The sequence below is a fragment of the Acartia tonsa genome, chromosome 8 (genome assembly GCF_053477335.1).
Source record: "Acartia tonsa isolate MP-2025a chromosome 8, ASM5347733v1, whole genome shotgun sequence".
Taxonomy (NCBI): Eukaryota; Metazoa; Arthropoda; class Copepoda; order Calanoida; family Acartiidae; genus Acartia; species Acartia tonsa.
The window spans coordinates 8,273,590-8,301,119 of record NC_137267.1 but is presented as its reverse complement, the minus strand read 5'-3'; the positions used below and the strand labels follow the sequence as shown (position 1 = coordinate 8,301,119).

General features: G+C 33.7%; 1 protein-coding gene across 1 annotated transcript in view; it reads left to right on the top strand.

The window, feature by feature from the left end:
- LOC145325922 (DNA helicase MCM8-like) overlaps window positions 1-27,530 on the top strand; it is a 106,174-nt gene that overhangs the window by 56,899 nt on the left and 21,745 nt on the right. The window contains exons 14-23 of the mRNA XM_080168931.1: window positions 1,768-1,831; window positions 2,474-2,562; window positions 7,999-8,123; window positions 8,698-8,788; window positions 9,688-9,748; window positions 10,250-10,310; window positions 16,233-16,334; window positions 17,252-17,373; window positions 19,717-19,767; window positions 19,993-20,054. Of these exons, the coding sequence (XP_080025057.1) occupies window positions 1,768-1,831; window positions 2,474-2,562; window positions 7,999-8,123; window positions 8,698-8,788; window positions 9,688-9,748; window positions 10,250-10,310; window positions 16,233-16,334; window positions 17,252-17,373; window positions 19,717-19,767; window positions 19,993-20,054 (828 nt within the window). The remainder of the gene's footprint in view (window positions 1-1,767; window positions 1,832-2,473; window positions 2,563-7,998; window positions 8,124-8,697; window positions 8,789-9,687; window positions 9,749-10,249; window positions 10,311-16,232; window positions 16,335-17,251; window positions 17,374-19,716; window positions 19,768-19,992; window positions 20,055-27,530) is intronic.

The following is a 27,530-nucleotide window of genomic DNA, read 5'->3' as shown; positions in this document are numbered from 1 at the left end:
GGGTGAGTTGAATTAGACAACCCATTTTCTTATTTTAGATTTAAAAGAAAAAGTAAAAACAAAATTTTTTGGGGGAATTTTTTTTGAGGGGGGTGGTCAACCTCCATCCTCGTCCATTTTTAATTTTAGTTCAAGAAAAAAAGTAAAATTTTTTTCTGGGATGGGGTTAACTTTTTTAGGGCGAATGCACTTGGGAGGGTAGTGTTAGCCTCCCCAAAAATAATTTTTAAACCTTCACTGGGCCTATGAGAAGCAAGGAATTTTTGTCTAAAGCATAAGTTCTCAATAAATACTGAACCGATTGGGTTCTCAATTATAGGTAAACTTTATACAGGTCCTTTCATGGTTTTAGACTTTTATATTTCAGATTTAAATCTTAGGATGGTTTTAATCTATTTTTGTAGCCACTCTTTTCTCCTTCGAATAAAGAGCTCATTATGAAGTGTAGAGTAAACTTAAACATATAAATAAACTTATTAAACATGTAGAAGAAAAATTTGTGACTTAGGTACGTCGTCAAATTCTTTAGGCAAATTATCCATTAAATAATACTTTATTTTAACCAGGAAGGGAGGGGACATTGGGACATTGTTTATTACACTAGTCCCCAAAGTTTTATAGTAACGTTTTCTTATTCGTTGGCCTAACAACTTTGGTGACTTTTATTGAATTTTGAATGGTTGGTTTATTAAGTGAGTATTCAAACGCTTCAGCCACTAATTGTAATCTACACAAGTAATTTTGTGTATAATCTTTGGGGATATACATCAATTAATCGGCTATTGTCTTATCCCTTTAGATCCTAATATAGAGGAAAATTTTCTTGAATAAAAACTAAAAAAATACCTAAATATTGAGTTTAGAAACTAGAATATTTGGATGATTCTTCTTTCATTCTTGGAACGAATGGAATTTCTTTTCGGATTAATTTTTTTAATTTAAGAAATGATTACATCCATTAGAAGCGAGGCTTATGGAAAATAAACAATTTACTAACCAAATTAACTAGAAAGTCCAGATGGACTGATGGACAAAGTGAGATAGATTATTATAAAGGGGGATGTAGGTTGTGCTAAAATTCCGTAGAGGTGTGAGTTTTAAGGCTTAAGAACAGTAGTAGAACGATAATATAAACTAAATAAATATATAAATTTTTTGTTTATGGTTCTATTTAATAATGAATACACATATTTAGTGAATATTATCGTTCTACTACGGTTTTTTTAAGCGTTAAAACTCACACTTTTACGGAAATTTAACACAACCTACCTCCCCCCTTTATTACAAAAAAGTAAGCTTTGATTTTTATTCTTATAGATTAAGGAAAGCTTTAAATGCTATTTATCTTTAATTACATCTTTATGATTCAAGAAAATGTTTTCTTATATAAGCTGAATATAATTTTCTCATATTTCTTTCTCTTTATTTTCTCCCGCGTTTTGTTAATTTTGTAACAAAAACTCTTTGTTCTTTTCATTTTTTATAATTAATTGACGTAACTTTGTATCCTCATCTGAAATGTGTACAAATATTAAAGGAGTAGTTTCACGAAATGCATTTGAACTTAATTTAGTTAACCGCATATTTTTTCCTAGTTAATGGGTTAAACTACATTTATATAGGATATATTTGAAATAAATTAAATTTTCTACCACGTAGTTTTTAATATTTCAAGACTTGAAAATTGTCTTTTTGTGATATATGCAATTTAAAACAGACTTACAACAGGCATCCTGTTACTTTATGATAAGGATATACTTGATTTAGGTGATGTGATCACTGTTACTGGTGTTGTCAAAGTAGTGGCTGAGGAATCTTCACTTCAAGGAAAGTAAGTACATCAGGGGGGGGGGGTCCTGTCCAGAGACCACGAACTGGAGGCCTGCAGCTCCTGAACCTGGAGGCCTATCCAAAAAATCTTAAAACTTGGGGAAAATTTATCATATAAGAATGATTTTATCCCTAATAGCCTATCATCTCAGTCCAAAGATAAAGCCTATACTCACTGTTTACGCAAATGTGTCAAAACTTCCCCAATGAATGATTTAGTTCCTATATTTTTCGCAAAATTTAATTTTTTACGTTTAATTGCATTGTAACTGAAATACCTACACTTGGTTATTGCACGACCTTTGTATTTATGTCTTAAGCGCCTGTTTATGGACAAACACATTCCCTACAACTCGAAATAATGCTGTAATGGTTTTTTAACAGCTATTAGCAGCCAGGCCTCTAGAAGCACTCGAATAAGAAGTTAGGGGGGAAGGGGGTGAACCTCCACCATCATTTTTATTTTAACAGGAAAATTAATAAACCACTTCTAGGAACTATTTATCTTGTGAGGTTGAAAACCTTCCCGTGACCTATAAGAAGGTTTACTGTAAAGGAGAACCCTATTGGTTCAGCGGTTAGCGGTACCAAACAAACATTATTTTACCTTTATGAATGGATAATGATTGTGTTATTATTTTAGGAGCTCTGGCAACTCAGTGTACCTGTTGTATCTGTCAGCTTTGAGTGTACAGAACGTACGCAGTGCTGGATCTAGAAACAACAAGATAGGTAAGGTTGACCTTGAACAGGAGGGGGGGGGGGGGAGACTTTGAGTGTACTGAACGTACGCAGTGCTGGATCTAGAAACAACAAGATAGGTAAGGTTGATCTTGTTGAGGGGGGGAGGGGTTCTTTCAGTGTACAGAACGTATGCAGTGCTGGATCTAGAAACAACAAGATAGGTCAGGCTTATCTTTTCTGGGATCTTGCCAGATCAAGTATCAACTGTGGGGAATACTAAAGGATGACTCCATGCAAAATTTGAGCTGGATCCGGCCAAAACCGGCCGTGATTTTTTTTGAGTGTACAGAACGTACGCAGTGCTGGATGCTGGATCTAGAAACAACAAGATAGGTCAGCTTTATCTCAGAGAGGGAGGGGACATTGTTAGGCATCTTCTAAAGGGATAAGACAATGGCCGATAAATTGATGTACATCTTCAATGATGATACACAAAATTAACCCTTCTGTATATTAAACCTAATGGTTGAAACGATCCTCTCATTCAATGGCTAAAATGATTTGAAGACTTTTGTTAAATTTTTATTTTGGTTTTATACCTACCTACAATAGCAGTGTCCAAACTTTCCAACATAATTTTTAATATACAAAAGGGGTAATTTTGTTTATTGTACATAGACTTGTTCATAGTATACCTATGTTCTTGACCTTGTTCTTTATACTGTAAACGTAGCAACTCTATAATCATCACCAAAATGTCCGTACGTTCATTTTAAACATGTTGATTTTTTTACTTTTTTAGCAACAAATTTTTATGTGATTTAATCATCCGATTGATCTGATTTTTGGTATATATTTGCTTTTATGGTCCATGGATGTTGTCATCCTCGTTCAATAACGACCATGAAGAATTTTAGCACACTTTTGAAAAAATTTTAATAATCCGGAGACTTTTTCCCAAAAATTTTATTATACCTCGAATGTAGTTGGTCAAAATATTGAAGTTTAGATACCTATTTAAAAAAATGTTTTTTTTATTGAATTCTCATCTTAATATCCTAAAAACATAATATTGTATAAAAATATAATTTTAGTAAAAACAATTCGCTCGGTCATAGTACATTTTATATATTTTTTTTCTTCTTAAATTCTCATCTTAATATCCTAAAAACATAATATTGTATAAACAAGGATGACGACATCCATAAAAGCGAAGCACTGAAACGGTAGGACAAACGGACATGTAACACTTGTCTAGTGTCTGAACTGAATAATCAGAATATAAAAGTATCGAAAGAGTCGAATCAAAATTGTAAGTAAATTTGTTGAAAAACTGCTTGATACAGGATAATGTTTTGGACATACTTACATTTTTAGGACTTGATTATAGAGTTGCTTTGCTTATACTATGGTTCTTTGTTGTCCTAGGAATCAATATACCAAAAATCAGATCAAACGGATAATTAGATCACATAAAATTTTTTTGTTAAAAAAGTAGAAAAATCAACAGGTTTAAAATGGACATACGGACATTCTGGTAATGATTATAGAGTTGCTACGCTTTCTAAATCATACCTAACTACTACAGGAATCATCATGCAAAGTTTGAAATTGATAGGACAATTCTAACATGCCTAAATTAACGAATAAAAGCTATCTATCTCGGACGGACGTACGGACCGACCCTAATTATAGAAAAGCTTCGCTTTTAAAAATATAAAAATATAAGTTTAGTAAAAACAATTCACTCGATCATAGTACACATCTGTCATGAAATGTAAATGGAAAATAAGAAGAAAACAAAAGTTTTTTGAGAAAATTATATTTGAAAATTTCAAGTTCAATTTTCATCCCCTAGGAGTTAAAGCATAATCATGACAAGAAAAGCAAGGATTATTTATTTAAAATTTTGATCAACTTTGCTTTCATGAAGTCTTTCATAAAACCTCTATATATATGATTTATTTAAAACTGAATTTCCGTGACCTTAGCAAAGCAACTAATAAAAATGGCCATTAATTAACACCCTTCAGGAGTGGTTTTATGAAGAACTTTATAAAAGCAAACTTGTTCAAAATTTGAAATAAATAATCTTTGCTTTTCTTGTCATTATTATGCGGTAACTCCTGATGCAAACTTTTGTTTTCTTCTTATAGGGCAGACATTTTTTTTAGTGATGGGAATCCGGATCCGGAATCCTAATCCGGAATCCGCCCAATTTTCGGCCTATTTTGGAATCCGAATCCGGATCCGGAATCCGTTTTTTTTAGCGGATTCCGGATTCTAAATTGGTAGGCTAAAATTACCGTCTTGAGTTTTTTCTTACAACTCCCTCTTAAATTTTTTTGTACATAACAAATTTTAATAATTACTAATGTGATGTAAATGTTTAACACTTTAAACAAATCAAGGCTTCAACCAAGTAACATAGTGTTAAATTAATAAAAAAAAGCTATCCCTCTGTGACGGACGGCCTTTTAAAATACCGCTAGAATCCGGAATCCGAATCCGGAAACCGCCAAAAATAAGAATCCGGAATCTGCAAGAATCCGTTACTTTTTTTGACGGATTCCTTCAGAATCCGGAATCCGAATCCGGCCCAAAAATTCGACGGATTCCCATCCCTAATTTTTTTCCATTTACACTTCAAGACAGATGTGAGTACTTTTTATATATGTCATAAGAGAGAAAAATCTATGGTTAATAGGTAATAGAAAAATATCGGAAAATTTATAACAAAATCCGCTTTTTTATCAAAATTAAGTTATTTATAACTTTCTTATTATAAGATGATATTCTAAAATTTATACTTATTGACTATTATCTCCTATAATATAATAGTTATTTCTCGCATCGTATTATAAACAGCTTTCCGCGGATATAGAATGTACAATTATAGGATTAAAACCAGTTTTTTAGCCCAGGGTGCCGAAGGCACGGGCTAAAAAAACTGGTTTTAATCTTATGATTGTACATTCTATATCCGCGGAAAGCTGTTTATAATACGATGCTAGACATGGTTTTTTCGTATGGATGAGAACCGGTTCCTATCCAACGGATTCGAATGAATACGAGAAAATTATTTATGGAATCGATCACAGCTTTCCGCGAATATTTAAATGAAAAATTATAAGATGTGTGTATGTGTGTGTGTGAGTAAGTATTTGTGTGTGTGTGTAAAGATATTGTGATGCGCTTCTAATTAATTTAGTTGTCCTTGTTTCAAACTAAAACCTTATTTTGTGTGTGTGTGTGTGTGTGAGTGAGTGAGTGTGTGAGTGAGTATGTGTGTAAAAGTTTGTGTGATGTGCTTCTTATTGATATAATTGTCCTTGTTTCAAAATTAAACCTTATTTTGTGTGTGTGTGTGTGTGTGTGTGTGAGTGAGTGAGTGTGTGAGTGAGTATGTGTGTAAAAGTTTGTGTGATGTGCTTCTTATTGATATAATTGTCCTTGTTTCAAAATTAAACCTTATTTTGTGTGTGTGTGTGTGTGTGTGAGTGTGTGAGTGAGTGTGTGAGTGAGTGTGTATGTGTGTGTGTGAGTAAGTGAGTGTGTATGTGTTTTTGTTTGTGTGTGTGTATGTGTGTGTGTGTGAGTGAGTGTGTGTGAGAGTGTGTGGGTGAGTGAGTATGTGAGTGTTTGCAAAAGTTTGTGTGATGCGCTTCTTATTGATATAATTGTCCTTGTTTCAAAATTAAACCTTATTTTGTGTGTGTGTGTGGTGTGTGTGTGAGTGAGTGTGTGTGAGAGTGTGTGAGTGAGTGAGTATGTGAGTGTTTGCAAAAGTTTGTGTGATGCGCTTCTTATTGATATAATTGTCCTTGTTTCAAAATTAAACCTTATTTTGTGTGTGTGTGTGGTGTGTGTGTGAGTGAGTGAGTGAGTGAGTGTGTGAGTGAGTATGTGTATGTGTGTAAAAGATATTGTGATGCGCTTCTTATTGATATAGTTGTCCTTGTTTCAAACTAAAACCTTATTTTGTGTGTGTGGGTGTTTTTGTTTGTGTGTGTGTGTATTTATGTGTATGTGTGTGAGTGAGTAAGTGTGTGTATGTGTGTGGGTGTTTGTGTGTGAGTGTGTGTGTGTGAGTGAGTGTGTATGTGAGTGAGTGTGTTGTGTATGTGAATGTGTGAGTGTGGGTGTGTGTTTTTGTGTGTGAGTGAGTGTGAATGTGAGTGAGTGAGTGTGTATGTGTGTGTGTTTGAGTGAGTGTGTATGTGTGTGTATGTGAGTAAGTGTTTGTGTCTGGGTGTTTGTGTGTGTGAGTGAGTGAGTGTGTATGTGAGTGTGTGAGTGAGTATGTGTATGTGTGTGTGTAAAAGTTTATGTGATGCGCTTCTTATTAATATAATTGTCCTTGTTACAAACTAAAACCTTATTTTGTGTGTGTGGGTGTTTTTCTTTGTGTGTGTGTGTGTGTATGAGTGAGTGAGTGTGTGTGTGTGTGTGTGTGTGTGTGTGAGTTAATGAGTATGTGTGTGTGTGTGTGTGTGTAAAAGATATTGTGATGCGCTTCTTATTGATATAATTTTCCTTGTTTCAAACTAAAACCTTATTTTGTGTGTGTGTGTGGTGTGTGTGTGAGTGAGTGAGTGAGTGTGTGTGTGTGTAAAAGATATTGTGATGATTTAGTTGTCCTTGTTTACAACTAAAACCTTATTTTGTGTGTGTGTGGGTGTTTTTGTTTGTGTGTGTGTGTATGTATATGTGTGTGTGTATGTGTGTGTGTGAGTAAGTTTGTGTGTGTGTGTGTGTGAGTGTGAGTGAGTGAGTATGTGTGTGAGTGAGTGTGAATGTGAGTGAGTGTGTATGTGTGTGTTTGAGTGAGTGTGTATGTGTGTGTGTGTGAGTGAGTGAGTAAGTGTGTGTATGTGTGTAAGTGAGTTTGTGTGTGTATGTGTATTTGTTTGTTTGTTTGTTTGTATGTGTGTGTGTGTGTTTGTTTGTATGTGTGTATGTGATAATAATAATATGCATCTAGCTATCAAAGTTTTTGTATTATTGATAATATACTCATTGTTTTGGCTCTCTCAACTCAAATGCATTTTTTCTTGGCAATATTATATCTGAACACGAGAATAATCACTTTCGTCATCACTACATAACTAATATGTAGAATGTCCTATCAGTTCTACATAATTCTTATATAAAAGTAACAGGATATATATCTGTCTTTTTGTTAGTTTGTTTGTTAGTACCGAAGGATCTCGCTAACCGCTGATGAACAGATATGGTTCTCCTTTACTGTGTAGCTTCTCATATGTCCATAGCAGGTTTAAAACTATTTTGGTGGAGTGTACCAACACCCTACCAAAGGAAATCGCCAAAACATTTCTTGTTCCAAAATAATAAACATTTTTAGTTTTGATTTTTTATAGGCATTTTCCTCGGATACGTATATACAAAAAATAATCCTACTGAAGGACGAACACAGTCTAATATCAGAAAAGCCCTTTGATAAATAATATTATATTTTTTTAGGTGGTATGGACCTAACAAGCCTGGATATGGAGGCGGTAAACGAGATCCAGAATTATGGGCCCAGAATTTTCAAGCTACTCGTCAATTCACTCTGTCCTTCCATATTTGGAATGAATGTTGTCAAGGTAAAATGATTTTGAAGAAAAGGACTTTTTTATAGTAAAATGTATTTTTTCTAATCACTTCCCTGGCAAGGATGAGAACCGATTCCTATCCAACGGATTCGAATGAATACGAGAAAAATTGTTACATTTTTAGTGGGAGCACTACATTATATTCTGTTTATGGCATATGTCCCATTTTCTTGCGTTAAGACTAGAAATAGATGTTTTTGGATTGAGACTTGCCTAACATTTTTATTTTAAAGTTTCATTCATATATGTGTTATTATTTTATTATGAAAGTACAGTTTTTCTCGTATTCATTCGAATCCGGTGGATAGGAACCGGTTATCATCCATACGAAAAAACTTTGTCTATAATCGTATTATACCCAGCTTTCTACGAATATAAAAATGTACTATCATAAGATTAAAACCAGTTTTTTTAGCTGGTGTCTTTGGCACCTCGGGGCTAAAAAAACTAGTTTTAATCTCATGATTGTCATTCTATATCCGCGGAAAGCCGTTTATAATACGATGCGAGAATTAACTATTCCCAACCCCAATGATATGTTTTTCATAGTTTTATAAACTTTTAGGCAGCATTTCTGCTGGGCTTGTTCGGAGGAACAAAGATTTGTACCACTGAAGATCAAGTCGCCACCAGATCTGATCCTCATATTCTTGTAGGTAATGCGTTAGATATTTCTTACAGTAGTTATGGCTTTTAAACCGGTGGATATCAGCTAGATTAGAACCGGTTCTCAGCCATAATGAAAAATCATGTATCATTTTGTAATACAGACAATTTTCTGCGAATAATAAAATGAAAATCATGTTATTAATACCAGTTTTGTTGGCTGGGCCCCTCAGGCTAATAAAACTGGAATTGATATTTAAATTTTTAATTTTACTATGTGCGGAAAGCTGCCAAAAAACGATGTTGTAAACAACTATTATGCATAGGTGTAACATTCCATTTATCTCAGTAATATAAAAGGACAATAAAGTAAAAAAAAGCAAATCTTTGTAGAGGTTAGCAAGAGGAGCACTTTTAGTTGTAGAATGAAAAAGTAAAAAGGGAGAGGTAGGTCTCTGGTAAAATCCGTAAAGGTGTGTGTTTTAAGGCTTAAAAATAGTAGTAGAACGATAATATTCACTAAATATGTGTATTTTTTATACTGTTTTTAACTTATAACACATAAACTTTACGGATTTTACCAGAAACATACCTCTCCCTTAATTGCAATTTATATTTCGAAATAGGATGATTTGTTAATCACAAGTTCTTCATAAAATATAATTTCTACATGATCTAAATTTTCTTTTTTAGTTCAATGGTTACAGAATATTTAGGTTGCTAATTTATTTGTCAGTTTATGCATCCAGTAGGAGGGGAGGGAATAGTTTAAAGGATAATCAGCCGGATATCCGGTATCCGGTCTGGTATTGGAAATAGCTGAAAATCCGGTATCCTGGCTGATATTGAAAATAGCCGTATATCCGGTATCTGGTCTGATATTGAAAATAGCCGGATATCTGGCCGAATATCCGGCCCAACCCTATTAAATAAATCCATGTTTGTTTAGTTGGTGATCCAGGTATGGGTAAAAGTCAAATTCTGGGCTCCGTAGCTTCTGTTGCTCCAAGGTAATCTTCCTAGTAGCTGGGCTACTTAATACTAATTTGTCTGTCGGTCATTCCTGTTGATTTCAGGTATCTAAAGGGATAAGACAATGGCTGATAGATTAAACTATAACCCTAATAATGATGCACATAATTACCCCTTTTGTACATTAAAAATAGCGGTTGAAACGTTGTAACACTCAACTCAAACGACCAATCAATTAAAATTTACTCTAAAGACCTCAAATTATAAAGCCAACGAATAAGAAAATGCGATTATAAAACTTTGGGGACTAGTGTAATAAACAGTCCATTGTCATTTTTCTATTTAGGTAAATTTTACCGGGGATAGTTTTAGGCTATTCTTATTTTAGATTTGAGCCTTTAGTTGGTTTTACGCTTTATTTCTGCCCCCTTCCTAACCCTTTGAATTCAGAGCGCCCAGATGCTAGGGGCGACCCTGCTAGTACTTAATATAACTAACAATAAATAATAACTAACAATAAATGTATTATTTATTTTTAGAGGTGTATTTGTGACTGGTAATACTTCAACAACCTCTGGTCTTACCGTCAGTTTGGCAAAGGTATAAAATAGTTTCCTTCAGTAAAATTTTTGTTTTTGTTAATAAGGGGAGGGATAATTTTTTTTCTATGGGCGATTTTTCTAAGTAAAGCGGAGGTGGTCTTTCTCAAAAAGGTTATAAACCTCTCCTGGACCTACAAGAAGCTTAACTGTAAAGGAGAAGCATATTGGTTCAGTGGTTTGTGAGATTCTACGATAAATGCAGACAGACACACACACACATAGACATCTTCTTACTTTTATATAATGTTGAATTAGCTAAATGGAAAGTTTGTTACCCATATTTTTTATTTCAAATTCAAATTTCAAATTCAAATATTTATTGGGACAAAACAACATATACATTTAATATTCAACATTCATAAATGGTAATTACATTGCATTAAGAATTTATTAATAAACTATTTTTATAAACAATGAATACTATAGGTCTAACACAATATAATACAAGTATCCAAGGACTGAAAAACGCCTGAGGGCGGTGTTGACAGCCTTTTAATTTTAGACTTCGATTTAAATGTTTTCTTTTAAGCGGTCTTTTTATATAAGTAATATATGTACACTATATACAGCAATATGCAAGGAAAGATGTTTAGGAAAAGTAGGGGGGGGGGGGGGATAGGAAAGTGGAGAAAAAATAGGGTCTCTGTGCGATTATAAAAAATGTATATATTTTAGGCAATCAAAAGGTAAGCTACAGGTTGACTTGTACAATCATAGATTAATGTTAAGGTCACAGGAGGGACACAATAGCCTGTCACAGGCAACTACAATACTGTCTAAAAGCGTTCTTTTCAATTTTTTATAAAATTTAAATCTAGAAGTTGCCTGTTCCATTATAAAGCTATTGTTAATGAAAAACGCATTCCAGGTGGCTGGAAGAGTACAAAGTGGAAGATTGTTAACCAAGTTTAATCTGGCAAATGGGATGCTATAATCTTCTTGGTTTCTAAGTCTAATATTACCCTGGGACATATGTCCACGTGTTTTCCACATGTTAAAAAATGAGCGAGGGGCTATGTTAAGTTTAAATTCATACATGAATTTAATTCTAAAGAATTGCACTAACAATTCAAATGGTAGAATTTTCATTGTTTTAAATAGTGGACCAGTATGGGCTATATAATGAGAGTCTGTAATTGCTCTGATTGCCATCTTTTGCTTGATTTCAATAGATTTTAAGTTACTTTCATACGAGCTTGAATAAATCAAAATTCCATAGATTAAATGACAATGAAATATAGAATAGTATAAGGTTTTAAGTGCGCTCCTAGTTAGAATTTTTTTACATTGCACATTGGGGCAAATCAACCAAAAAGGGGATTTAATTATTTAGTACCCTTAAAATTCATCTCACAAAAATTTCATTTTATACTTTTTTGTAGGTAATTTAACAACAAACAAATTTGCTTTTATGTTTTTTTCTGTCATTTCAAAGGAACATGGAGATAAAGGTCATTTTATGAAGGTAGATAGAAAATTACCAGATTAACCCCTCCCGAAAATAGCCCCCCCTTACCCTATCCATCTATCTATCCATCAATCTATCCATCTATCTATCCATATATCTATCCATCTGTCTATCCATCTATCTATCCATCTATCTATCCATCTATCTATCCATCTATCTATCCATCTATCTATCCATCTATCTATCCATCTATCTATCCATCTATCTATCCATCTATCTATCCATCTATCTATCCATCTATCTATCCATCTATCTATCCATCTATCTATCCATCTATCTATCCATCTATCTATCCATCTATCTATCCATCTATCTATCCATCTATCTATCCATCTATCTATCCATCTATCTATCCATCTATCTATCCATCTATCTATCCATCTATCTATCCATCTATCTATCCATCTATCTATCCATCTATCTATCCATCTATCTATCCATCAATCTATCCATCAATCTATCCATCTATCTATCCATCTATCTATCCATCTATCTATCCATCTATCTATCCATCTATCTATCCATCCATCTATCCATCTGTCTATTCATTTACTTATCCATCTATCTATCCATATATCTATTCATCTACCTATCCATCTATCTATCCATCTATCTATCCATCAATTATCTTGAATTTCGTGTTTAAAATGTCTAATTAGGGGTTTTGGTTATCAGAGCAATATGAGAATTTTTTAGTAGCGCAGCTACCCTATCACTAGCTTTTTGGGCCATTTAAAGTGTAACTAGGTTAATTGTAGTCCGATTTTAGTGTTCAAAGTGTCAAATTTGGGGTCATGGAATTCATTTCAGTAGGAGGGGAGGGGATGGTGTAAATGGGGGTGGATGGGGATCCTTATTTTAGCAAGCTACAAGTTTCACTTTATTTTTATGTTTAATAAATCCATTATAAATGTGGGCATAATTAACATAAATTTTTATTAACTAATATCTATATTTATATTAATATTATGATTCTTGTTTACTGTTTATATGTATACTAGCGGCTTCGCCCCTAGCCTCTAGGGAATTTGGCCCAAGAGGTAATTAAACAAGGATGACAACATCCATAAAAGAAGCGAAGCTCTGAAATGGAAGGACAAACGAACATTAACACTTGTGAAGTGTCAGAACTGAATATTAATGCATGTCTATACAAAATTGTAATTAAAACTGATTAAATACATGTTACTGTTTAAGGACATACTGACGTTTTAAGGACTTGATTATAGAGATGCTTCGCTTATAACAATAGACGTTATTGAAATAGGAATCAGTATTCAAAAAATCAGATGAATAGGATATTCTTAACATTCAAAACCATTATTTGTTGTCAAAAAAGTAAAAATCAGCTTGTTATAAATGGATGTACGGACTTTCTGGTAACGATTATAGAGTTGCTGTGCTTTCTAAGTCGTACCTAACTGTTGTAGAAATCAGCATGAAAAGTTTGAGATCGATAGGATAATTCTAGCCTGTTTAAGTTAAGTAAAAGAGCTAACTGTACCAGACGTACGGACGGACCGACCCTAATTATAGAAATATGAAAAAATTGAGGGGGATTTTTATTTTTGAAAAATATCTTGAAACAACCACAGGACCAGTAGTTATATTCCCTGAAGACTAGAATTCAATCAGTTTAGTGGTTAGCGAGATCTTAAGGGATGAGCGGACAGACAAACAGACATCAAGCTACTTTGTATTATATATTAACACCTAGGGATCTAAGGAACAAAACAATAACCGATTAATATGTACATCCCCAATATTGATACATATTTAATAAATACATATTTAATAAATTATATTACAAAATTATTTGTCTGTAGATGACAATTAGTGGTTGAAAAGTTTTGACACTCATCTTAATGAACCAACCAATAAAAAATCAATTAAATTTCCTGAAGTTCTTACGCTAACGAATATAAAAACGTTATTATAAAACTTTGAAGTTTGGGGACTAGTGTAATTAACAGTCCCCTCCCTTTCTAAATTAAACTGCTGACTTTAAACATGAATACCCTGTAACTACATAATTTAAAAACAAAGCATTACCAATAGACAGACAGATAGACTACTTGCTAATTCCAATTTAGAATGATTATAAGAACCTCACGTTATTTGCATATTAACTTTACCTTTCCGCAGTGAGGTAGGGGACATTGGGCTGTTTATAAAACTAGTCCCCAAAGTTTTACAGTTGTGTGTTCAAACGTTTTAACTACTAACTTTAATCTACACAAGGGGTAATTTTGTGTATTATCATTGGGGATGTACAACAATTTATTGACCTTTGTCTTATCCCTTTAGATCCCTGATATTTGTAATAATCTATAGAAACGATTATTTAGTTACATTAAAACATCAAACATAAAGAGGTTTAGATTTAGGTTTAGCCCCCCCCCCCCTCTCCTCCCCATCATTTAGTCCAAGAGAACTTGAAAATATTTATTATTAACTTTAATTCTAAGTCAGAATAAATATTTCCCAATATGTCTATGTTTCTGTGTCTTTTATTTATTTGAATTATATCTTAAGTTTTGACTTTAAAAGCGCATTTAAACGCCTTTTCTTACAAGCTTTTCGTGCACCCACGTTCAGAAAACGGACTAAAAACCCCTACGGGGGCGCGGGGGGGTAAATGAAACCAGTACTGGCGATTAAAATATGTCTTTGGGTAATCAAATATCGTTTTTTTAGCCGGCGACACCCGGCGAAAACATGTTTCCTCTTACTGTCTTCTCAAATGTTGATTAAAAAACAAACAAATAAAAACTAAAATCTTGACTTCAACTAGAATTATTTAGGACTAATTTCTTCAATTTGTGTTTTTTCTTTTATACTGTCAAAATATATGTAATGCATGACTCATCAGAAGTTATTTTGTCTAATTACGTTAATTCTAAGAGATTTTATAATACTTTTAAAATTGTTGGTGAAACACAAAAAGTATGCCTTTTTCTGTAAGAAAATTTTTGCATTTCTTGACTTCCATGCATTAGAATGCTTACATTAAAAGCGTATTTTTACGATTCCTTTGAAATCTGATGTACATTGGGTATGATAATACTCATAGAATGTTTAAAACTTGATTTGGGGGTGGTGAATTGTTGCCCCTTGTTGCCCCTATGTGCATTGTCTCAATATAAAGAGAGCTCTTGAGAGCTTTTCATTTAATTTCTGTATATGATACTTAAAATTAAGGTTAGGGTCAAAGTAAACACCTAGAAATTTTATGGCTGGAATTTCAGATGCATTGTTGACATAAGCAATAGGTTTGATAAGGTCAGGATTAGGATTCCTTGCACTAGAATTATTCTCATTGATATATAAATGAATATCATCCCATTGTATTGATCCTAAGTTAGAATAGAACACAGTAAATTTAGTTTTATCAGGATGTAGAGAGAGCTGATTTGATCTATTGTAACTGACATCTATAATACAAAGTAGCTTGATGTCTGTCCGTACCTTAAGATCTCGTTGACCACTGAACAGATCGGATTCTTCTCTTTAGGATATATACCTATTGGTCTAATGGTGGTTTTAAGCTATTTTCTTGGTGGGTGGGCTTGTTTATGGGGAAGTTAGTTCACATAAAACTACTGGCAGTACCAGAATTAGGTACTTTTTAAAATATTTTTTTTTAATTACCTCCTGGGACAAAGCCCCTAGAGGCTGGGGGCGAAGCCGCTAGTATTATAATATTCCCACCAAGTTAATCATTTTTAAAAACTTTGTTAGTTGCTAGCGTCCTTGTTTTTTCATATCTTTATTAACAACAGATAACAAAAGATTATTTTTCTGGTTTAATTTCATAAATATCATTTAAAATTAAAAATGACTTAATAAGGTATTAAATATTTAGTTTTGTAAAATAAAAATTTCATATAATTTGAAATGTTATAAAATTAATTTAACTTAGGTATTTAATTTGGATTTCTGTAGAAATGTTTTAATATTCTACTTTGTATAAAAACTCGGTTGGGTTTGTTAGTTCCATTGAAGCAAAACATTACTTGGATCGCAAACATTTAATTTAATCTTCTTTGTGTATGTATGTAGCCCTGAAGTTAGGATTCAGATGCACAGGAAGATTGGAAGTAAGATTCCTTTGGCCAATCTTAAGATAAAAACGCTTTGTTTGTATTCTGTTTTATGTTTTATGGTAAGTGAAAATATCCTGTGAACCAAACGGGATACGTCAATGGCCGATAAATTGATCCCCAAAGATATTACACAAAATTACCCGTTCTGCAGATTACAATAAGTGGTTGAAACGTTTGGACACTCGATTTAATGAACCAACCAATCAAAAAGTCAATAAAAATCCTTGAAGTTGTTAAGCCAAAGAATAAGAAAACGGCATTATAAAACTTCTGAGACTAGTTTATAGACAGCCCAATGTCCCCTCCCTTCCTGGTTAAGATAAAGTTTAATTTGAATTATATCCAGGACCAAGGAGGTGAGACATCCATAGAGGCGGGTGCTCTAGTTTTAGCAGACCAGGGTTGCTGCTGCATTGATGAGTTTGATAAAATGTCAACTCAACATCAGGTTACCATTTTAATGACCAAGAGGGGGGGAAGTTTTGACACATTTGCGTAAACAGTGAGTATAGGCTTTTCCTTTGGGCTGAAAGGTAAGGTTATTAGGGATAAAATCATTCTTATATGATAAATGTTCACAAGATTTAAGACTTTTTGGATATGCATCCAGGGTATAACCTATCCTCTCAGTCCAAAGATACAGCCTATACTTACTGTTTACGCAAATGTGTCAAAACTCCCCCCCCCCCTCTTATGTCTGTCTGTCCGTCTGTTTTTCTTTACGCTATGCTCATTTACTTTGAATATCTACTCTGTTTTTAGACAGCGCCCTTAACATCTAAGGGCTCTGGGAAATAGAGAGGTTCTAAAACATAGCTTAAAACCATCCCATGATTTTCAAATAAAATGTACTATAACCATCATGGGACCTATGTGTAGAATTCAATTGGTCAAGAAGTTATTGAAATTCTAAGCCTCAGGAAAAAAAGGATCAGGGGTGTATATTCTGGAAAATTGACCGTGCTAAAGGGGGGGGGGGAATAAAAATATGTGGTTGGGGGGGGGGGGGATGTAAAAATAAAGAGAACTGAAAATATTTTTTCCATTCCCCCCCCACCTTTGATTAAAAAAGAATAAAAAAAATGTGTTGTAGGGGGGATAAAATTTTCTCCCCTCCTTGGTGAAAAAAAACTAGGGGGGAATAAAAAATTTGTAGCTGGGGAAAAAAATAAATCTTGTGCAGAATATACACCCCTGAAAAGGATTTAAGTTCTTGGAATAGTTTCAAAAATTTGTACACTGAAGTTAAAGTTTCAAAACCCTCCAAATCAATGTGCTTTATTTAACAAAAATTGTTTGGTATGAATACCTAGTACTTTTTAAATTTCCATTTTGAAAACTTTGTAGAAGTTCTTTTATATTTAGGCACTTTTAGAAGCTATGGAACAGCAGTGTATTTCAGTGGCCAAGGCTGGCATAGTCTGTTCTTTGCCGGCTAGGACAGCCATAATGGCTGCGGCGAACCCTGTGGGCGGTCATTATAACAGGTTAGGCTGCCCTTTATCATCTTTTTAAATTAGTTCTTTAAAATTAAAAGTTTTAATTTTTTTCTCGAATTAATTCGAATCCGGTGGATAGGAACCGGTTCTCATCCCAAAGAAAAAACTATGTCTAGCATCGTATTATATCCAGCTTTCTACGAATATAGAAATGTACAATCATAAGATTAAAACTAGTTTTTTTTAGCCCCGAGGTGCCGAAATTGTACATTTTATATCCGCGGAAAACCGTTTATCATATGATGAAAGAAATAACTATTATTAGCGCGGCTAATTACGTCCCTTCCCTTATAAAACTTTTCGGGGTGGGAGTAATCGCCCCCCCTCCCCACTTTTCATTATTTTCCATGTACAGAAAAAAAGTGTACACGTTCCTCAAATCTACTATGATTTGTTTAAAATAATAAAAACAGGTGTTTGGTCTAAATTATGATGTAAATTTGAAATTATTCAAAAAATACTTTGATGTATGGAAATTTTAAGAGATAAAAGGGTAGGCAAAGTAAGAATTTCTTCCTTAAAATTTTCTTAATATGCTTAACATCCTGGCTATTGCATATTAGTCCGTATGTAAAGTAACAGGATCACTGTCTGTCTGCACATTAGAGTAAAAAACTAGAGAGAGAAAGGGTTAACTAACTGTATCTCCCCATCGCTACCATCTTGTGCAACCCTTTTATTGGGTCATTAAAAATCAACCAATGATGTCGCTTATATTACCCAGCCAAATAGCAGAAAATAATTTAGAAGCAGAAGAAAGAGGTCTTCGAAAAAGAAAGGGAGGTAGTTGTCTGTATATACATCTATACTATAGATCTGTTGTCTGCACAAAAGGATCTCGCTAACCGCTGAATAAAATGGTCCTCCTTTACAATGTAGCCTCTCATAGGTCCTGCGAAAGTTTATAACTGTTTTAAGGGATGGTACACCAAACCCACAAGAGAAATCACCCCTAGAAAAAAAATCCCCCCCCCCCCCCAAATATGAAACTTTTTTGATCTACTGCAGTTCTTGGTAAAATATTGCTGGTAACGAATATTGCCAAAATTCTATGAATTTTAAAGGCTGCTAGCTGCCAAACGGCTGAACGTACAGATCATGCCCGCACACTGTTTTAAGCGGCATAAGAAGGCCAACAAATAATCTGGAATAGCCATAAATCAATAATGCATAATTATCTCGCAGTGCAGAGAAATGTGCTAAAAAGGCCTACTTTCCCCATTTTCCTTCAGTGAAGCTTTCCCTGTGCATCATTTGATCTTGGCTATTCCAGATTATTTGTAGGCCTTCTTATACCGCTTAAAATGGTGTGCGGGTATGATCTGTACGTTCAGCCGTTTGGCAGCTAGCAGCCTTTAAAATTCATAGATTTTTGGCAATATTCGTTACCAGCAATATTTTACCGTGAACTGCAGTAGATCACAAAAAGTTTCATATTTGGGGGGAGGGAATTTTTTTTCTAGGGGTGGATGGGGTGGAATGCAAACAATTTGACAATTAATTTTTCCCTGGCGTACTATCCAACAAACTATTATAAAGTTTTAATGTGGTTATTTAAAATTGACAATCTCATCGTTTATGTTTCATAATTTTTATACTGCTGTAAGCCTAATAAAAAAGGAAGCAAGGTTTTATAGTTTAGCGAGGGATTTAGATCATAAAGAACTTTCCAGTATGGCTTCGAAACTGATTAATATCCGGTTGATTAGAACCGGTTCTGGGCCATACTGAAAAATCATGTATTGTATCGTATTACAGATAATTTTCCACGAACATTAAATAAAATCATGAAAATTATAGCCAGTTTTGTTGTTGTTTGTATCAATGATTTTCTGAAGTTATGATTCAGATGCACACGGAGATGCACCTAGGATTTCACATTCTACATATGTTCACGAAGTTTTATTAAGATTTGTTTATTAATTGGGGTGCTAGGTCGATTCCTAGATTTTTAGGTTTTGAAGATTTTTTCAATTCCTATTCAGAATTGATGGCTGAAATTATCAAGGAATGAATACACCCATATTTTAAATAATTTTAGTAAGTTTCATTAAGATTTTTCCATTAATTGCGGTGCTAGATCGGTTCCTAGATTTTTAACTTTTCGTGATTTTAAAGGTTTCGTTATTTCTCTATTTTTCAAGTTTAATGTTTATTGTATGAAACTGCTCTATGGTAAATTTTTTCCAAATATCCATTCATAATTTTTGTGCTTCGCTACTTATGAATGTTGTTATTCTTGTTAATAATGACAATTTACACCTGTATTTATAATTGATGTTAAAATTGCATCGCAAATTTATTTTTATAATAGTATAATATTTGTTTTAGAGCCAAAACTGTGTCGGAAAATGTCAAACTAAATCCTGCACTTTTATCCAGGTAAAAATAACCTTTTTTATGTCACATTATAAAAAAGTGTTTTAATTACTTCTCAACTATTCAAGACTTTATTTAACGGTTTAAATTTTTTTACCTAGTTTAAATCTTTTATTATATATCATAATGTTTAATTAGAAGGCCGGCCCTATTTACATGAAAAAATATAATTAAAACGTGAAAATTGTTTAAAACTAAAATATTTTTGTTATTGTTATACTTATTTAGATTTGATCTGGTATTTATTCTGCTGGATAAACCTGATACGGCTATAGATACACTTTTGTCAGGTTAGTTTCTGAATATTACCTTCAGATTTTCTATAATTATGGTCATAATTATTAATTTGAGAATGTTAGAATTTCCTTTCGATTTTAAACTTTGCATTATGATTCTTGTAACAGTTGATTACGATTTAGGAAGCGTAGCAACTCTATAAACCTTTTCCTTAAAATCCATAAATAAATAAAAAAAATTATAAACTTTTTACAACATTTTTTTGTATGATATTCCTATTTATCAGATTTTTGGAGTAATGATTTCTAGGACAACAAAGTGTAAAGCTTTTCTATAATCAAGTCTTAAATTGTATGTCCTAAACAATATCCTGTATTTGATCAATTTTGCAAAAAAAATCTTGTGATTCTTGTTTCTAGAATGTATTTTAGAATTTATTGGTATGAACCTTCATGTTTTTTTTTCTTGGTGGGAATGATATACTGACGGACAGTCATTTCATAGGTTATCTGCGCTTAAAATCATCTTTTCTTTTTTTAAAAGTATAGAACATCTACATAAAGCGTACACTTTGACTAAAAAAGTTTTATTTTTACTTCAAAGTAAAATATTTGAAAACTGAGGGGGATTCTAAGAAAATTGGGGTCGCTGCTCGCTGGTGAGGCAAAATTGTTTTTGCAAAATCATATAAAAATCTACAAATAAAATCTTATGTTAATAACCCTTTTATGATTTTATTTAATTTTTGTAAATTTTTTATGCAATTTTGGAGTATTTTTTACAAAAACAATTTTGCTACACCAGCGCGCAGCGACTCTAATTCTTTTCAAGAATCCACCTCTGAATGTTTACACAACCTTATAAAAATATTTGGGATTATACAATAGACGATAAATTATCAATCACAAAAATATTTTAAATTCTGTCTTGTGTAGCCTAACCTATGGGAAATGGGTTGCTGATTATTTTTTGTTTTATTGTCCCACTGTTATATCAAAATACATAAATATTTTCAATAGTACAAGTATGCCCATAAGATTTTCTAATTCCCATTGTAAAACTTAAGAAGAAAAATGTTTTATGTAAAAGAAAATATAGATATTGTTTGATAGTACATGAAAAGTTTAAGAGTTTTTCTCGTATTCATTTGAATCCGGTGGATAAAAACCGGTTCTCATCCATACGAAAAAAACTATGTCTAGCATCGTATTATATCCAGCTTTCTACGAATATAAAAATGTACAATCATAAGATTAAAACCAGTTTTTTAAGCCCGTGCCTACGGCACCTAGGGGCTAAAAAACTGGTTTTAATCTTATAATTGTACATTCTATATCCGCGGAAAGCCGTTTATAATACGATGCGAAAATAACTATTCTCGTATTCATTGATGATGATTGTAGCCACGTTCTCTCTTGTATCAGGATTGTCATCAAGTCTCGTTATTAAGTTGCAGGAATGAAGCCACTTCTTTAGGCTTATTCCACAGATCTGTGGGGGTAAATGTTGTTGGATTGTTGGGGCAGTTGAAGAGGTGAGTTACGTCATGTGGAGAGTTATTGCAGAGGGGGCAGGTATTAGGTATGGTTGGATCAAGTCTGTTTCTGTAGTCATTCAGATTTCTGCTAAATCCAGACCGAAGTCTTGATAATTCTGTACGGACTTTTCTGGGCAGACTTTCTTCCTCTGTATTTAGAGGCGGTGCATTCCGTTTCAGAACTCTATTATCAGCATAATTGGCGATAGTTCTGTTTACTGCTGTTGTGTGTAGATGTTTTAATCCAGCTTTGTGGCTGGGTTTATCAACTACTGGTAGGCATTGTTGAATGTCGTCTTTATAGTGAAGGATGGTTTTCTTCATATTTCTTGGTGGTGGTGGTCTGTCAAGATGTTTTTGTCCAGGGTGTCCAGGTAGGTGGTTGGTAAGCAAGAACTGTTTGGTCAGTAGCATGGCGTGAGGTTGAATAGGTAGAACCTTAGTCTCATGGTGGATGTGGTCCAAACTCGCAATTTTTAGGCATCCAGTGGCAATTTTCAGTGCTTGATTTTGAATTATCTGTAGTTTATTCCAGAGATGGGGAGAAAGGGGGGCGTCGGATCTGACACTTTTGCGTAAACAGGGTGCATAGGCTTTGTGTTAGGAGTTAGAGGATAGGTTATTTGGGAAAAAAGTTTACATTTTGGGTATATTTTTCTTATATTTAAAAATTTTTTTGATAGGTATCCAGGTTCAGGTGCTGCAGGCTGGAAGGTCGTTTCTGGACAGGTATAAATGAAAAAAAAATTTTGTTTGAAGAGTTAGAGATCAACTTATTAATCCAAATATACATCTTTAGGGATGTTATGAGCATATATGAAGAGATAATAAAAATCAGCCTCCAGGTTCAGGTATTGCAGGCCTCCAGGTGAATTCTGGACAGGTAAAAACAAAAAAATTTTACTTTTGAAGTTAGAACAAACCTTATTTAACAAAAGTTGCTACTTTATGGATGGTATGAACTAATTTAAAGAAAAATTTGAAATCGGGCTCCAGGTTCAGGTACTGCAGGCATCCAGGTGGATTCTGGACAGGTAAAAACTAAAAATTTTCACTTTTAAAGTTAGAGCAAAACTTATTTAACAAAAGTTGCTACTTTATAGATAGTATTAACTTATTTGAAGAATAATTTGAAATCAGGCTCCAGGTTCAGGTACTGCAGGCCTCCAGGTGGACTCTGGACAGGTAAAAACTAAAAAATTTCACTTTTAAAGTTAGAGCAAAACTTATTTAACAAAAGTTGCTACTTTATGGATAGTATTAACTCAATTGAAGAAAAATTTGAAATTGGGCTCCAGGTTCAGGTACTGCAGGCCTCCAGGTGGTTCCTGGACAGGTAAAAACAAAAAATTTTCACTTTTAAAGTTAGAGCATAACTTATTTAACAAAAGTTGCTACTTTATGGATAGTATTACCTTAATTGAAGAAAAATTTGAAATCGGGCTCCAGGTTCAGGTACTGCATGACTCCAGTTGGATCCTGGACAGGTAAAAACTAAAAATTTTCACTTTTAAAGTTAGAGCATACCTTATTTAACAGAAGTTGCTACTTTATGGATAGTATTAACTCAATTGAAGAAAAATATGAAATCGGGCTCAAGGTTCAGGTACTGCAGGCCTCCAGGTGAATGATGGACAGGTAAAAACTGAAAATTTTTATTTTTGAAGTTAGAACAAAACTTATTTTACAAAGTTTGCTACTTTATGGATGGTATTAACCAATTTGAAGATAAATTTGAAATCGGGCTCCAGGTTCAGGTACTGCAGGCCTCCATTTGAATTCTGGACAGGTAAAAACTGAAAATTTTTACTTTTGAAGTTAGATCAAAACTTATTTAACAAAAGTTGCTACTTTATGGATAGTATTAACTGATTTGAAGAAAAATTTGAAATCGAGCTCAAATTTCATGTATGTATGCCTACAGGTGGATTCTGGACATGTAAAAATTAAAATATTTAACTTAAGAATTAGAACTATATCTATTTAACTAATTCAAAGAGAAATTTAAAATCGGGCTCAAGGTTTAAGTTAAATCTAACCATTTTGTTACATTTTGAATTATATCTTTAGTTTTTACCTGTCCAGAATCCACCTGGAGGCCTGCAGTACCTGAACCTGGAGCCTGATTTCAATTTTTTCTTCAAATAAGTTAATACTATCCATAAAGTAGCAACTTTTGTTAAATAAGTTATGCTCTAACTTTAAAGTGAAAATTTTTAGTTTTTACCTGTCCAGAATCCACCTGGAGTCCTGCAGTACCTGAACCTGGAGCCCGATTTCAAATTTTTCTTCAATTAAGGTAAAACAATCCATAAAGTAGCAACTTTTGTTAAATAAGTTATGCTCTAACTTTAAAAGTAAAAATTTTTAGTTTTTACCTGTCCAGGAACCACCTGGAGGCCTGCAGTACCTGAACCTGGAGCCCAATTTCAAATTTTTCTTCAATTGAGTTAATACTATCCATAAAGTAGCAACTTGTAACTTGTAAAATAAGTTTTGTTTTAACTTCAAAATAAAAAATTTCGGTTTTTACCTGTCCATCATTCACCTGGAGGCCTGCAGTACCTGAACCTTGAGCCCGATTTCATATTTTTCTTCAATTGAGTTAATACTATCCATAAAGTAGCAACTTCTGTTAAATAAGTTATGCTCTAACTTTAAAAGTGAAAATTTTTTGTTTTTACCTGTCCAGGATCCACCTGGAGTCCTGCAGTACCTGAACCTGGAGCCCGATTTCAAATTTTTCTTCAATTAAGGTAATACTATCCATAAAGTAGCAACTTTTGTTAAATAAGTTATGCTCTAACTTTAAAAGTGAAAATTTTTTGTTTTTACCTGTCCAGGAACCACCTGGAGGCCTGCAGTACCTGAACCTGGAGCCCAATTTCAAATTTTTCTTCAATTAAGTTAATACTATCCATAAAGTAGCAACTTTTGTTAAATAAGTTTTGCTCTAACTTTAAAAGTGAAAATTTTTAGTTTTTACCTGTCCAGGATCCACCTGGATGCCTGCAGTACCTGAACCTGGAGCCCGATTTCAAATTTTTCTTTAAATTAGTTCATACCATCCATAAAGTAGCAACTTTTGTTAAACAAGGTTTGTTCTAACTTCAAAAGTAAAAATTTTCCGTTTTTACCTGTCCAGAATTCACCTGGAGGCCTGCAGTACCTGAACCTGGAGGCTGATTTTTATTTTCTCTTTATATATGCTCATAACATCCCTAAAGATGCATATTTGGATTAATAAGTTGATCTCTAACTCTTCAAACTAAATTTTTTTTTCATTTATACCTGTCCAGAAACGACCTTCCAGCCTGCAGCACCTGAACCTGGATACCTATCAAAAATTTTTTTAAATATAAGAAAAATATACCCCAAATGTAAACTTTTTTCCCAAATAACCTATCCTCTAACTCCTAACACAAAGCCAGTGCACCCTGTTTACGCAAAAGTGTCAGATCCGACGCCCCCCTTATAGGAGCCCAAATCTGGCAGCCATATTCCAATACACTTCTGCAGATTGATTTATAGGTGTTAATAATTGTTTTTTTATCGCAGCCCCAGTTGGTGCCAGCTAAGCATTTAAGAATATTGATTTTTTTCTTAGCATTATCAATTGCAATTTGGATATGATGGCAAAATTTATGTAATGTATCAAAAGTAACTCCTAATAGCTTTGGTTTATTTTCTAATCTGACAAGTTGATTTCTGAGAAAGACTTGAGGGTGAATTTTATAATCTTTGGTATCCGGCGAAAAAAGTGTTACTGTGGATTTTTCTGGTGATACTAGTAGTTCCCTTTCTTCCAGAAAATTAAGTAGGGTTTCCAAGTAAACATTAATCTGACTAGTTAAAGCATCTATATTAGTTTCAGACGCATATATAGAAATGTCGTCTGCATATTGCACAATTTCAATTCCTTTTGGAGGTAGAGGAATTTTGGCCAGGTAAAAACTGAAAAGAAGTGGAGATAAGACAGCTCCTTGAGGGACTCCAGTACGGACATTTCTGGAGGATGATTTCTTATTCCTAAATTGAACACATGATTGTCTTCCTCTGAGATAACAGTTTAGCCATCTCTTGATGTGGCCCGGTAGTGATGTTTCATTGAGTCCATTGATGAGCTTATCATGGTTGACCATATCAAATGCTTTGGATAAGTCAAGCTGTACCAAAACAGTTCTGTCAGGCGGCGGATTTAAGTTAAAGCCATCTGTGACAGCTTTGTTAAAATCGTGAAGAGCAGTGACAGTTGAATGGTTTTTCCTGAAACCATGTTGAAAAGATGGTACTTCAAGGTGTAAATCTTAATAGCAGGGCAGAGCAGAGAAACAGGACAGTAGGATGTGGCTTCACTGTGGTCTTTTCCAGGTTTAGGCAGAGGAACAATTAGTGATTTTTTCCAGATTGCTGGAATCTGGCTGGAGGACACAGACAAATTAAAAATTTTGGTAAGGTAGTTAATACCAAAAGGTCCCAAATGTTTAAGATGGAGATTTGACATTTTATCTGGGCCTAGTGCTTTGGAGGCCTTACTATTCTTGATGGCCTCTTTGGTAGTTTCGTCTGTGTGAAGTTCTGGAGTCTCCAGGTTATTTTTCATGATGTTATCTTTTACAATTCTGCTAAATCTGGAGCTTTTGTGATGTACGACTGCAGAGTATTGTTTGTTAAAGTTGTTAGCGATTTTAGCTGGGCAGGATATGTATTTACCTTTGAATTTGATGGGTTGATTACCAGAAATGCTATTTTTACCATTTAACCGTTTGATAAGTTTGAAAAGTTTTGATGAATTTGGGGATATTTCTTCAACGGTTTTTTTCCATTTTTCTTTTTTATGTTCAAAAATAAGGGAGCTAATTTCGTTATTTAACCTTGGAATTTCTTCAGAGGTAGGATTTGATGTTCTGAGTGTATCTCTAAGTTCCATTTTTCTGGCAGCCTCAGTTGGAATTCCAGGGTAAACCTCCTTTATTCTTCCTGAGGGGATACAGATTTTTGAAACTTTGTTGATAATTTTTCTGAATTTAATTTCTGCAGCATAAACATCTGTTGGTTCAGGACATTTGGAAAATTCCTCTTCAGTTAATTTGGTGTAATCATTCCATTTAGCTTTATTGAAATTTGTGAAGGTTTTCTTTTCACTAAATGATTTTTCTATTCTAGCTGAAACAGATATGATTACAGGTAAATGGTCAGATCCGAAAGTTGTCTCAGTGTCCCAGTCGCATACAGGTAGTAAGGAGAAGCTGGCCAGACTAACATCTGGTGATGTAGGTTGACCATTTGTGGGAACTCTGGTTGCTTTTTCTGTGTTTAGAACTCCAAAATCAGAGTTGCCAATTTCTTCAGCAAAAACGGCGCCTCTGGGATCTTGAATAGAGGAGTTCCAAAGGGTGTCGTGTGCATTAAGATCTTCAACAACTATTGCATCAGATGTAGGTAGAAATTTGGAGAGAGATGGTGTGTAACCAGCTGCACAACTTCCGGTAGGTGGTATATATAGGTTGATAATCTGGATGTTGTTAATTTTGATTGCTTGATACTCGGCATGTTCGTCATTTATGTTGGGTAGGATTTGAAAACTGATGTTCTTATGAATGAGGAAAGCTACTCCTCCACCAGTATCTTTCAGCCTGTCTTTTCTTATTAAAATAAAATCCCCAAGATCATTTAGTTGAACTTTTTCACTTAATTTAGTTTCTTGAAAGGCAGCGATTTTTATTTCCTTCTTTTTCATCCAATTTAAAATTTCTGTTACTTTATTTCTTAACCCATTGCAGTTGAATTGAAGAATTTTGAAATCTATAAATTCCGGTTCAGGCTGTTTGATATTCTGTTGTTGTAAACATGGCGGGCATTTCCAGGTGTTGTTGTAGTCGCGGTGGTTCTTCAGTCCACTACAGTTATCCTTTTTCCTGACATGACACCAAGCCTTGCATTTTGTACAAAAAACTGATTTGGTTTTCCAATTGACCATTTTCTTACAGAC